Source organism: Anopheles ziemanni, chromosome 3, assembly GCF_943734765.1.
Source record: "Anopheles ziemanni chromosome 3, idAnoZiCoDA_A2_x.2, whole genome shotgun sequence".
Lineage (NCBI taxonomy): Eukaryota > Metazoa > Arthropoda > Insecta > Diptera > Culicidae > Anopheles > Anopheles ziemanni.
Window position 1 is genome coordinate 61,032,907 of NC_080706.1, and position 13,336 is coordinate 61,046,242.

Sequence of the window (13,336 nt, forward strand, 5' to 3'; positions counted from 1 at the left end):
GGAAACATCCTGGCTGAGGTCGCCCAGCATGGACATTTCATCGTCGAGTTTCCAGATGCTCCCACCGCCATCCCCAACCATGGATCCCCTTCAGTTATCGATCTGTTTCTCACCAACCTGCAGATCACCAAACCCTCCACCCTGGATGAGCTAAACTCGGACCACTTCCCGGTCTTAACGCACGTTCAGCTCAACGCCATCAGAGCTCCGCCGGTAACAAGGAAAAATTACCACTGCGTTGACTGGGACCGCTTTGGAAGACTGGTTGACCAGCAAATCACCACCACCGAGATTGCACCGTCACCAGCTTCCATTGAGGCAGCTGTAACCATCGTGGAGGAGGCTATTCGCTCGGCAGAGGCGGAGTGTGTCCCAGTGGTGTCCACACGAGGGCAGGTGATTGTCCTAGACGACCATACTCGGCAGCTTATCTCGCGGCGAAACATGGTGAGGCGGCAATACCAGCGCACTGGGGATCAGCTTTGTAAACAGCAGGCAGCACAACTTTCCCGCATTATCCAGCATCGGGTGGAGATTATTAGAAATAACAACTTTGAGCGCATGGTCCAGCGACTCCATCCAGGTACCAACGCTTTCTGGAAAGTGGCAAAGACGCTCCGTACAAAACCCAGGCCGATACCACCTCTAGTTGCAGCCGACAACACAGTGCTTCTTACTCCAGCGGAGAAGACTGGTGCCCTCGCACAACACTTCGCGGATGCTCACCGAATTGGCCTTGCTCTGCCCAGCCCTCATGAGGTAGAGGTGGCCTCATCAGTGGCTAGAGTGAACTCCGTACAACCAACCCTGCCTCCAGAGGATCGCACCACCGTCGGAGAGGTGAGTCATGCTCTGAAGATGATGCGGAATATGAAAGCCCCTGGCTTTGATGGCATACTCAGCATCCTTCTAAAGCATCTCCCACTCCGAGCCCTCACTCTCCTGACGAACATTCTTAACTGCTGCCTAGAACTGCAATACTATCCGCAGACTTGGAAGACGGCAAAGGTGGTTCCGATATTAAAACCAGGCAAGGACCCAACGAGGTCTTCCAGTTATCGCCCAATCAGCCTGCTGAGCACGCTTGGAAAACTTTTCGAGAGACTCATAAGTTGGAGACTTCGGGATGCGATGGAAGATCTGCAGATATTGCCTCCTGAGCAGTTTGGCTTCCGTGCAGGACACGCAACAACACATCAACTCCTGAGGTTGAAAATAAGCATCGAAAAGAACAAGAGGGTCGGAAAGTCCACTGCGGTCGTCATGCTTGATGTGGAGAAGGCTTTCGACAGTGTGTGGCATGATGGGCTTGTCCACAAAATGCACTCCTTCCGGCTTCCTCCATATCTTGTGAAGCTGGTCAGCAACTACCTGCGGCAACGAACCTTCCGGGTGTCCCTGGGATCAGTGTCATCCAGCCCAACCAACATCGCGGCAGGCGTCCCACAGGGCAGCATCCTGGGCCCCTTGTTGTACACTCTGTTTACGGCGGATCTTCCAGAGTTGCCAAGGGGTTCGGAAATATACCTGTACGCTGATGACACTGCCATCACCACCAAGGGTCGCACTCCAGCAGAGTTGAGGAACAGCGGTCAACGGGCTCTCGACGTCTTCCAGCAATACGCCGCCAGCTGGAAGATAAAGCTGAACCAAGAGAAGACGCAAGCGATGGTCATCCCGTATCGACTAAGGAAAAACCTGCTGCAACCTCCGGAGCAATCCCGTCTCAAAGTGGGTTCAACACCAGTGCCATGGCAGCAGTCGGTTCGGTACCTAGGCGTCACGATCGACAATCGGCTTCTGTTCCACCACCACACGCGCTATCTTGCAGACAGCATTGCTGTTTTACTTAAGCTGCTGTACCCGCTCGTAAAACGGCAATCTACCCTTCATAAAAAGAACAAGATTGCGGTGTTCAAACAAATAGTTCTGCCTGCGGCCACATATGCCATCTCAGTTTGGAGCTCCTGTGCCGCCACTAATCTGAAACGCGTACAAACGGCACTGAATAGATTTCTTGTACTAATATTAAATGCTCCTCCTAGAACGCGTCTAGAGGAGCTTTATAATGTAGCAGACACGAAAGCGCTAGACGTAATAGCATTTGAAGCAACGGATCGACTGAGATCCGCCATGCAAGCCTCACCCCATGAACTGATTAGAGGCTTGGTGTAAATAGTAGGTTAATAATAGGTTAATATTAGGTTAGGAGTAGGTTAAGGTTAATACTCTCATCGCCGTTGGCACAAAACCACACATTTAAGACAAATCAAACTGCCTCCATGGCAATACTAATGTAAACAGCGAATGAAAAGCGTGCGATCGCTAAATCTCGCAAAAACGATCTCGGAATTAGTACAAATAAACGAAATGAATTTATCATCATCATCATCGCGGTTCGGCCCAGTTTTGTATTACCACCACAAGTGAACAGACCCGTGTCGAACCCGATCAACGTCAACAGCATCAACAACATCAACTACGATGGCACGTACCAAGCAAACTGCCCGTAAGTCCACCGGAGGAAAGGCACCGCGCAAGCAGCTGGCCACCAAGGCGGCCCGCAAGAGTGCTCCGGCTACCGGAGGAGTGAAGAAGCCGCATCGCTACCGGCCGGGAACGGTGGCTCTGCGTGAAATCCGTCGCTACCAGAAGTCGACCGAGCTGCTGATCCGCAAGTTGCCCTTCCAGCGATTGGTGCGTGAAATCGCACAGGACTTCAAGACGGATCTGCGTTTCCAGAGCTCGGCCGTGATGGCGCTGCAGGAAGCGAGTGAAGCGTATCTAGTCGGTCTGTTCGAGGACACGAATCTGTGTGCCATCCACGCGAAGCGCGTCACCATCATGCCGAAAGACATCCAGCTTGCTCGCCGTATCCGTGGTGAACGTGCTTAAGTGACACAACGGTTCGTTTCGTTTCGTTTTCAACCAAACCCAAACGGTCCTTTTCAGGACCACCAACCCGTTACCGAAAGGAGGATTATTTCGTACCCGTCCCGTCGTACACGCTATATCGATATATATAAAAATTTATATATATTATATATATATTAATCTATGATGATGATGATGATGAAGAAGAAGATGATGATGATAAATGGTGAACCCCTGACTGAGACATACGACGATAGAAATGCAAACCATAACCTAGCCGTGACACAAACCATAACATAATACATATGCTAACGTCTACAAACCACCAGGCAACCCCATCCGTTAGCGGTGATTTTAAGTTAGTGAGCAATTACATGCGGTGGGTTTAACGAGTTGTTAAAGAGAATCTGTTCCATATTGAACCAAGTTGAACATATATGTATTGGACGAGAAAAAAAATGACATATTGCTTTGCCTTTGGCTGTGCCATAACCATAGAAACCATAACGGAGTGCTTTAAATGTTAGTAACCGTTAGGTTTTTTCTTAAAACCACTGTTTAAAATGTTCATTCTATTCATTTACGCGCGCTTGTGTTACGCGCGGCTATGTGTGCGCCAAAACACAACGAAGTGGTGATGTTAAACTAGAAAACGGTTCGGCACACTTTTAGTTCTGTTTCTTCAACGCACAACACAAACACATTATTATTTTTCGATCTTCGTCGTTTTTTCTTTCTCTTCGATGAACGGAATGGAATGAAATGAAATGATTCTTGTTTGGAAAACATTTTGTGGTCCTGAAAAGGACCGTTGTTAGGCGACGAGTTGGTGTGGTTTGTGACGACCACGGACGAACCAGCTTACTTCGAGCTGGTGTACTTGGTGACGGCCTTCGTGCCCTCGGACACGGCGTGCTTGGCCAGCTCACCAGGAAGCAGCAGACGGACGGCGGTCTGGATTTCGCGTGACGTGATCGTCGAACGCTTGTTGTAGTGCGCCAGGCGGGACGCTTCGGCGGCGATGCGCTCGAAGATGTCGTTCACGAAGCTGTTCATGATGCTCATCGCCTTCGACGAGATGCCAGTGTCCGGATGGACTTGCTTCAGCACCTTGTAGATGTAGATGGCGTAGCTTTCCTTGCGGGTCTTGCGCTTCTTCTTCTTGTCCGACTTGGAGATATTTTTCTGGGCCTTGCCAGACTTCTTCGCTGCCTTTCCGCTGGTTTTCGGTGCCATTGCGATTGTTTAACGTGCGTGAAACGTGTTTCCTCGTTGAGCGTCACTTCAATTTTGTTGTTGTTGTTGTTTGGTGGTTTTTATAGAGACTTTGAGCCTTTCGGCTACATTCGCCTCTTTGCTGTTGGTGGTGGCTAGTTATTGATCATATTTCATCGTAGAGGTCGGTGGTTTTAAGGAATTGTAGTAGTTTTTTCTGTTGGTTGCTGTCCGGTGAGAGTATGCTGTCGATGTTGGTATCTAATTGGCAGTTTGTACGTTGGGCTGAGTATCCGTGGCAGGTGGTGAGGATGTGATGAACGGTGATGACCACTCCGCAGAAGCTGCATAGTGGTGGGCTGGATTTCTCGGTGATGTATCCATGGGTCAGACGGGTGTGACCGATGCGAAGGCGGGATAGTTTTCTCTGGTCTTGATGGGATGGAGGGTCTTCCCATGGCGTGGTCGTGGCTTTGATGAGTCGCAGGGCTGAGGTGGTGTTTCTGAGCCAAGTGGTGTTCCAGTTGTTTGCGATGATGGCTTTGCTCCATTGGATGTAGTCACGGCGGGAGAGCTTGTTGTCGTAGCTTGGTGCATGGTTTCGTCCTTCGTTGGCTAGACGATCGGCTTTTTTGTTTCCATGGATGCCAGTGTGACCAGGGATCCAGCAGAACGAGACCTTCGGTGATTGTGGTGTGTTTGACAGATGCTGGATGTAAGGGTCTCTGGTGGTTCCGGTTTCTAGCGCCTGAAGGACGCTAGCGCTGTCGGTGAAGATGACGTTGGGTTTGTTGTGTTGTAGGCTTTCTTCGGTGGCGATGAGCATGGCTATCGCTTCGGCTGAGTAGATGGAGGTGTGATCTGGTAGTCGGATGGCACAGTTGTCGAGCGTGGAATAAATTCCACATCCGGTTGTGCCGTTGAGCACTGAGCCGTCGGTGAAGATGAGGTGGTGGTTCCGGTATTTTCGTTGAAGTAGTTCGGCGAAATGTTGTTTGGCGATGATGCTATTGCAGCCGGCTCGGAGTTTGTATTTGATGGTCCAATCGATGTTTGGTGGGCGGCAGTACCAGGGGCGACTACCGATTTGGGCGAGTTTGGTAACTGATGGGATTTGTTGTTGCGTCAGTTCGGAGAGGTAGGTGTGTGCTCTTGTCGTCAGGGCTGTAGCTTTCATGTTTTTTTCCGTCATTCTCGCTGCTGCTGCTATGACTTTGTAAGTGATGATGTGGTCGAGTGGTTGAAGGCCGCTTTCGCAGAGCAGGGATGCTATGGGACTGGTAACGAATGCCCCAGTTGCGTAGCGGATGGCGGTATGGTAGATCGGAGCTATTCTTTTCTCGAGATTAGAACGTTCTCGGGACACTATTTCGATGCCGTAGAGTAGTTTCGGGAGTAGCCAGGAGTTGATGATGCGGAGTAGTATCTGCCGGGACGCCCGATGAGAGCCGGTACCAAGCAACCTGAAAAGATTGGTGCGGCTCCTAGCTTCTCTTTTGATCCGGGCGGAGTGTGAGATGAAGGTGAGATGTCGGTCGAAAGTCACGCCTAAAATGTCTGCTTTGCTAACGTTTGGTATCGTCGAGTTTTTGTATTTGATGGGCTTTAGGTTGTGGTACAAGCTATTGCAGATATGGAGAATTTTGGATTTGTTGTGAGAAATTTCGTAACCTGTCCAGCGTGACCATTGTTTGACTTTGTCTATTCCAGCTTGTAGATTTTTACGGGCTTTGGATATAAGGTTGGAGGCAGATATGAGAATTATATCATCTGCATATACGAAGCATTTGATGTTGGAGGGGATGGAGCAGAAAAGAGATTCGATGCTGATGAGAAAGAGGGTGGGAGATAGTATGGCCCCTTGAGGGACGCCATTCTCTTGGGTATGTAGGTTGGAAGCTTCTGTACCGATTAAAACTTTGAAGGTGCGGTTGGAGAGGAAACTTTGAAGGTAGGTAACGAGACGTCCTCCAAAGCCCCATCTATTTAATTGTTCGAGGATTGAGTAGCGCCAGGTTCTATCGAAAGCTTTAGAGAGGTCTATAATTCCGAAGTCTAAGTGATGGTTTTTGGGGTAATGTTTTTCTATGATGTCGTCTAGTTTGGCAAAGTAGGTTTCGGTTCCTTTTCCACTTCTGAAGGCGTGTTGGTCGGTGCTGAGTAGATTGCGGTCTTCGAGTTCTTGTGTCAGTCTTCTGTTTACCATTCTCTCCATGATCTTGCCTATGCAATTTAGGAGGGAAATGGGTCGGTAGCTGTCTATGTCTTGGGTGGGTTTGTTGGGCTTGGGGATGGGGATTGTGTAGCTGGTTTTCCAATCGTCGGGGATGGTACCAGAAGTCCAGATGTTATTGTAAATCTGTAGGAGAACTGTTTTGGCATAAGTGGTAAGGTTTTGTAGGAGTGGGTAACCTATGTTGTCCGGGCCGGATGATTTGCCACGGCATTTATGGAGGGCCCAATGGAGTTCTTCTATGGAGAAGAGACGGTTGTATTTACTGTTTGAGGCGGTGATATTAGGTAGCGGTATTGATTCCGATATTGCTTTGTGGGTTTGAAAATTAGAAGGGAAGTTGTGGGTGGCTGATGTGTCGGAGAAGTGTTTGGCCAGTGCTTCGGGGACTTCGATTGGTGGAATGACTGTATTGCCTGTTTTGAGAATGATTGGTGTAGAGTTGTGTTTTTTGCCAGAGAGAATGGCGACTCGTTTGTAAATTTCTTTAGAGGTCATGTTTGGGTTTATGTCGTTTGCAAAATTATTCCAGGCTTCTTGTTTGGCAAGTTTAATGGCGGCTTTGGCTTTTCTATTTGCTTCTCGATATTGTTCTGCAAGGAGTTGGTTAAAGATATTGTTGGTTTGGTTTGATCGACGGTGGTTTCGCAGTGCTTTTCGCCTGTCGCTGATGGCTTGGGCTACTGTTTCATTCCACCAATAAACGGATTTTTTACCGGGGGATCCTTTGGTGAGGGGTATACTGACTGATGCTGCATTTTTAATTGTGTCCGTGAATCGTTTTAAAGACGGTGGGTCATCGAGTGGGAGTGTGTACGTTATTTCTAGTCTGTATTTGTCCCAGTCGGCTTCGTCGTATTTCCATCGTGGGCGTCGTAGTGGTCTGGGAGTAGTATGGTGGCTGTGGACAAAAAGTGGGAAGTGATCGCTACCGTGTGTGTCGTTGGCTATTTGTATAGTGAAGTCATGTGTTATTGAGGTGGAAATGGCACAAAAATCTATGATTGTGCCAGTGCCTCTGAAGGAGCAAATGCGGGTGGTTTTGGTATTGTGAAGGACCTGAATATTACTGGTGTCGAAGGAGGCTTGAAGTGAGTTTCCTCGAGGGTTTGTTGTGGGACAGCCCCAAGAGGAATGTTGGGCATTAAAGTCGCCAAGTAATATGGTGGGTGAGGGTAGTTGTTGTAAGATGTTTTCTGTCTCTAGAGTGAGAAAGGCTGAGGGGAGTGATGGAGAAAGGTAAATACTGGCTATTGTACATTCTATGGGTGATGAAATTGTTGCTGCTATTGCGGGTATGTTAGTTGTAAGGTTTATGCGTTTTGTGGGAATGTGTTTTAAAATGCCGATTCCAACGGAGTGATGGGAAGTTCCTATTGCTTGATGAAAATACCAGTTGTAGTTGTTGAGGGGCTGAGACTTTAGATTCGGGATACGAATGACTTCCTGAAGGGTAACTATTGTAGGGCTATGGCGGGTTAGCAAGATTTTTAGTTCGTCTAGGTTTTGGGTCATACTTCTAATGTTCCAGGACATGGCAAATATGGAATTGTTGCTGTCGGGAGGAGGTTGTGCAGGATTTGGTTGGTGCAGATTGGGTGTGCGGGAAGTTGATGGTAGGGTGTTTAACATCACTTCTTTTTAGTTTTGGATTTTCTCTCGGGTTTCCTCGGGTTTGGGTTGGGGATGGAAAGGGAAGGGGAAGGAGGAGGGTGTATGTTGGATAGGGAGGTAGTTGGGGTTGTGGGACGGGAGGTGGGAGGATTTGGGATGGGAATAGGAATAGGGGAAGGATTGGGGGAGGTTTTATTGTTGGGAAGTTTTTTGGGGTTTTCGGTTTCGGTGGATGAGGTCGAAGCCGAGGAGTGGGCTCGTTTTTTAGGGGTCACATCGGACTCCATATCCTCCGAGCTAGAGGATGAGGAAGATTCTTCTGAATCTTCGGTGATGGTCATGTCGTCAATTTTATTTGTTTTCAGTAGTTTGTAAATTACTTGGTTTTTTACGCAAAGTTGTTGTACGGAGGTGTTTAAAAGTTCGATTTGTTTCATTAGGTCTTCGTTTTGTTTCCTAAGTCTTGTGATTTCTTCGTCTCTTGGGTCTTGTGTTGGTGTTTGGATGTGAGTGTTGTTTGTAAGAGTTTGTGCATATGTTTGTTTTTGTTGAGTTGTGGTTTGTGTTTTGTTGTTTTGGATTTCGACTTGTTTGCGGGCTTCGGTGAAAGATACATTGTTGTCTATTTTGTAACGGATAATATCTTGCTCCATGACGTATTTGGGGCAAGATTTATCAAAGGGGTTGTGATTTCCTTGGCAGTTGATGCAGTGGCTGGGGAAGAGCAATCACCGTGTGCCGGGATTCCGCAGTTGCGGCAGGCTAGGGAGGATTTGCATCTCAGCCGGGAGTGTCCGTAGCGAGCGCATTGCAAACAGATCATGGGCCTCGGGTAATACACACGCGGAGTGACTTGGAGAGGGCCAAGCCTTATTGAGTTGGGGATTTTTGTGGCAGCGATACGTAATAAAAAGGAGTTGGTCGGGACAATGTCGTTGTTGATTTTGCGTGTGAATCGTCGGACTTCCGTAATGTTTTGGTCTTTCAAGTTGTTTAGGATTTCTTCGTCGGAAATGTTCTTGAGGTCGGGGGAAAATGTGACGCATTGGACCGAGTTGAGTGTGTTGTGTGGGGTGATTGTGATCGGTGTACCGTCAATTAGTTTGGTCAAAGTTTGCAATTTGTTAAAGTGCGATAGGGATCGAGTTTTGAGCAGATATTTGGAGCCGCCATCTATCAGATTACCTGGTATCGGCCGTCCGACAGCATCTTGCAGGGCTTTCCCTACGACGAATGGGCTGGATGGTAGACTCTTTCCTTCAGTGGCTTGCAGGACCAGGAACATCAGGTCTCCTTCGTTGGAATCCATCCATTCCGGTTTCGTCCTTGTCCTTGAGCCGAGAGGGGGACGATCCCTCTCGGGAGGATGTGGGCCCGACATGCCGTCGGCCCACTCACTCACTTTTTTTGATTAACGACACTCAGAACTGTAACTTTTTTGCACAAAACGCACAAATGGTATTTCTCCACAGATGGTTTTTTAATAGTATAAAATAGTCAGAAAAGAAAACGCACGAATTTCTTTATTCCCAAAAGTTCTTATTTAAATGACACACAAACTCTATGGAGTGACAGGGACAACCGTCACTTTCGCTCAGATCGTCGCTGTCACTAATAAGGTCTCTGGCACTGTCTCTAGCCTGACGTGTTCACTGCTTGACAGCTAAAACACAATTGCCTGCGCGTTGGACCGGACATATTTTTTCGGCGAGACAGAGATAGCAAACACTGTCGTTCTTCCTGTCACTTTAGCTGCTCCTGGATGCTGGATGGTGAGCTCGGCTCGACGGGTAGCTCCTGACAGCGGATCGGGCAGGATCGGTTTTTCGGAGTGACAGGGATAGCAATCACTGTCACTCTCTCAAACACTTTCACTGCACACGAAACTGGATGCTGGAAGAAGGCTGCTTGTAGAGACGTCTGCACTGCTCGGCGGTTGGAACAAGAATGACTTCAATTTTTTGGACTTCAATTTTGTTGTTGTTGTTGTTTGGTGGTTTTTATAGAGACTTTGAGCCTTTCGGCTACATTCGCCTCTTTGCTGTTGGTGGTGGCTAGTTATTGATCATATTTCATCGTAGAGGTCGGTGGTTTTAAGGAATTGTAGTAGTTTTTTCTGTTGGTTGCTGTCCGGTGAGAGTATGCTGTCGATGTTGGTATCTAATTGGCAGTTTGTACGTTGGGCTGAGTATCCGTGGCAGGTAGTGAGGATGTGATGAACGGTGATGACCACTCCGCAGAAGCTGCATAGTGGTGGGCTGGATTTCTCGGTGATGTATCCATGGGTCAGACGGGTGTGACCGATGCGAAGGCGGGATAGTTTTCTCTGGTCTTGATGGGATGGAGGGTCTTCCCATGGCGTGGTCGTGGCTTTGATGAGTCGCAGGGCTGAGGTGGTGTTTCTGAGCCAAATGGTGTTCCAGTTGTTTGCGATGATGGCTTTGCTCCATTGGATGTAGTCACGGCGGGAGAGCTTGTTGTCGTAGCTTGGTGCATGGTTTCGTCCTTCGTTGGCTAGACGATCGGCTTTTTCGTTTCCATGGATGCCAGTGTGACCAGGGATCCAGCAGAACGAGACCTTCGGTGATTGTGGTGTGTTTGACAGATGCTGGATGTAAGGGTCTCTGGTGGTTCCGGTTTCTAGCGCCTGAAGGACGCTAGCGCTGTCGGTGAAGATGACGTTGGGTTTGTTGTGTTGTAGGCTTTCTTCGGTGGCGATGAGCATGGCTATCGCTTCGGCTGAGTAGATGGAGGTGTGATCTGGTAGTCGGATGGCACAGTTGTCGAGCGTGGAATAAATTCCACATCCGGTTGTGCCGTTGAGCACTGAGCCGTCGGTGAAGATGAGGTGGTGGTTCCGGTATTTTCGTTGAAGTAGTTCGGCGAAATGTTGTTTGGCGATGATGCTATTGCAGCCGGCTCGGAGTTTGTATTTGATGGTCCAATCGATGTTTGGTGGGCGGCAGTACCAGGGGCGACTACCGATTTGGGCGAGTTTGGTAACTGATGGGATTTGTTGTTGCGTCAGTTCGGAGAGGTAGGTGTGTGCTCTTGTCGTCAGGGCTGTAGCTTTCATGTTTTTTTCCGTCATTCTCGCTGCTGCTGCTATGACTTTGTAAGTGATGATGTGGTCGAGTGGTTGAAGGCCGCTTTCGCAGAGCAGGGATGCTATGGGACTGGTAACGAATGCCCCAGTTGCGTAGCGGATGGCGGTATGGTAGATCGGAGCTATTCTTTTCTCGAGATTAGAACGTTCTCGGGACACTATTTCGATGCCGTAGAGTAGTTTCGGGAGTAGCCAGGAGTTGATGATGCGGAGTAGTATCTGCCGGGACGCCCGATGAGAGCCGGTACCAAGCAACCTGAAAAGATTGGTGCGGCTCCTAGCTTCTCTTTTGATCCGGGCGGAGTGTGAGATGAAGGTGAGATGTCGGTCGAAAGTCACGCCTAAAATGTCTGCTTTGCTAACGTTTGGTATCGTCGAGTTTTTGTATTTGATGGGCTTTAGGTTGTGGTACAAGCTATTGCAGATATGGAGAATTTTGGATTTGTTGTGAGAAATTTCGTAACCTGTCCAGCGTGACCATTGTTTGACTTTGTCTATTCCAGCTTGTAGATTTTTACGGGCTTTGGATATAAGGTTGGAGGCGGATATGAGAATTATATCATCTGCATATACGAAGCATTTGATGTTGGAGGGGATGGAGCAGAAAAGAGATTCGATGCTGATGAGAAAGAGGGTGGGAGATAGTATGGCCCCTTGAGGGACGCCATTCTCTTGGGTATGTAGGTTGGAAGCTTCTGTACCGATTAAAACTTTGAAGGTGCGGTTGGAGAGGAAACTTTGAAGGTAGGTAACGAGACGTCCTCCAAAGCCCCATCTATTTAATTATTCGAGGATTGAGTAGCGCCAGGTTCTATCGAAAGCTTTAGAGAGGTCTATAATTCCGAAGTCTAAGTGATGGTTTTTGGGGTAATGTTTTTCTATGATGTCGTCTAGTTTGGCAAAGTAGGTTTCGGTTCCTTTTCCACTTCTGAAGGCGTGTTGGTCGGTGCTGAGTAGATTGCGGTCTTCGAGTTCTTGTGTCAGTCTTCTGTTTACCATTCTCTCCATGATCTTGCCTATGCAATTTAGGAGGGAAATGGGTCGGTAGCTGTCTATGTCTTGGGTGGGTTTGTTGGGCTTGGGGATGGGGATTGTGTAGCTGGTTTTCCAATCATCGGGGATGGTACCAGAAGTCCAGATGTTATTGTAAATCTGTAGGAGAACTGTTTTGGCATAAGTGGTAAGGTTTTGTAGGAGTGGGTAACCTATGTTGTCCGGGCCGGATGATTTGCCACGGCATTTATGGAGGGCCCAATGGAGTTCTTCTATGGAGAAGAGACGGTTGTATTTACTGTTTGAGGCGGTGATATTAGGTAGCGGTATTGATTCCGATATTGCTTTGTGGGTTTGAAAATTAGAAGGGAAGTTGTGGGTGGCTGATGTGTCGGAGAAGTGTTTGGCCAGTGCTTCGGGGACTTCGATTGGTGGAATGACTGTATTGCCAGTTTTGAGAATGATTGGTGTAGAGTTGTGTTTTTTGCCAGAGAGAATGGCGACTCGTTTGTAAATTTCTTTAGAGGTCATGTTTGGGTTTATGTCGTTTGCAAAATTATTCCAGGCTTCTTGTTTGGCAAGTTTAATGGCGGCTTTGGCTTTTCTATTTGCTTCTCGATATTGTTCTGCAAGGAGTTGGTTAAAGATATTGTTGGTTTGGTTTGATCGACGGTGGTTTCGCAGTGCTTTTCGCCTGTCGCTGATGGCTTGGGCTACTGTTTCATTCCACCAATAAACGGATTTTTTACCGGGGGATCCTTTGGTGAGGGGTATACTGACTGATGCTGCATTTTTAATTGTGTCCGTGAATCGTTTTAAAGACGGTGGGTCATCGAGTGGGAGTGTGTACGTTATTTCTAGTCTGTATTTGTCCCAGTCGGCTTCGTCGTATTTCCATCGTGGGCGTTGTAGTGGTCTGGGAGTAGTATGGTGGCTGTGGACAAAAAGTGGGAAGTGATCGCTACCGTGTGTGTCGTTGGCTATTTGTATAGTGAAGTCATGTGTTATTGAGGTGGAAATGGCACAAAAATCTATGATTGTGCCAGTGCCTCTGAAGGAGCAAATGCGGGTGGTTTTGGTGTTGTGAAGGACCTGAATATTACTGGTGTCGAAGGAGGCTTGAAGTGAGTTTCCTCGAGGGTTTGTTGTGGGACAGCCCCAAGAGGAATGTTGGGCATTAAAGTCGCCAAGTAATATGGTGGGTGAGGGTAGTTGTTGTAAGATGTTTTCTGTCTCTAGAGTGAGAAAGGCTGAGGGGAGTGATGGAGAAAGGTAAATACTGGCTATTGTACATTCTATGG

The 13,336-nt window shown here is 48.0% G+C and overlaps 3 protein-coding genes across 3 annotated transcripts; all 3 read right to left on the bottom strand.

Annotated features, from left to right (window-relative positions):
• Nucleotides 1–3,735: 3,735 nt before the first annotated feature.
• Nucleotides 3,736–4,110, bottom strand: LOC131285174 (histone H2B). Its single transcript, XM_058314036.1, has one exon. The coding sequence runs from the start codon at nt 4,108–4,110 to the stop codon at nt 3,736–3,738; it is 375 nt and encodes a 124-aa protein (XP_058170019.1).
• Nucleotides 4,111–4,255: 145 nt separating this feature from the next.
• On the bottom strand, nt 4,256–5,777 carry LOC131285175 (uncharacterized). Its single transcript, XM_058314037.1, has 2 exons — nt 5,761–5,777; nt 4,256–5,711 (listed from the first exon to the last, which is right to left on the bottom strand). The coding sequence occupies exons 1-2, from the start codon at nt 5,775–5,777 to the stop codon at nt 4,256–4,258; spliced, it is 1,473 nt and encodes a 490-aa protein (XP_058170020.1).
• A 4,224-nt stretch (nt 5,778–10,001) lies between these two features.
• On the bottom strand, nt 10,002–11,523 carry LOC131285177 (uncharacterized). The gene is made up of 2 exons (XM_058314038.1): nt 11,507–11,523; nt 10,002–11,457 (listed from the first exon to the last, which is right to left on the bottom strand). The coding sequence occupies exons 1-2, from the start codon at nt 11,521–11,523 to the stop codon at nt 10,002–10,004; spliced, it is 1,473 nt and encodes a 490-aa protein (XP_058170021.1).
• Nucleotides 11,524–13,336: the final 1,813 nt, after the last annotated feature.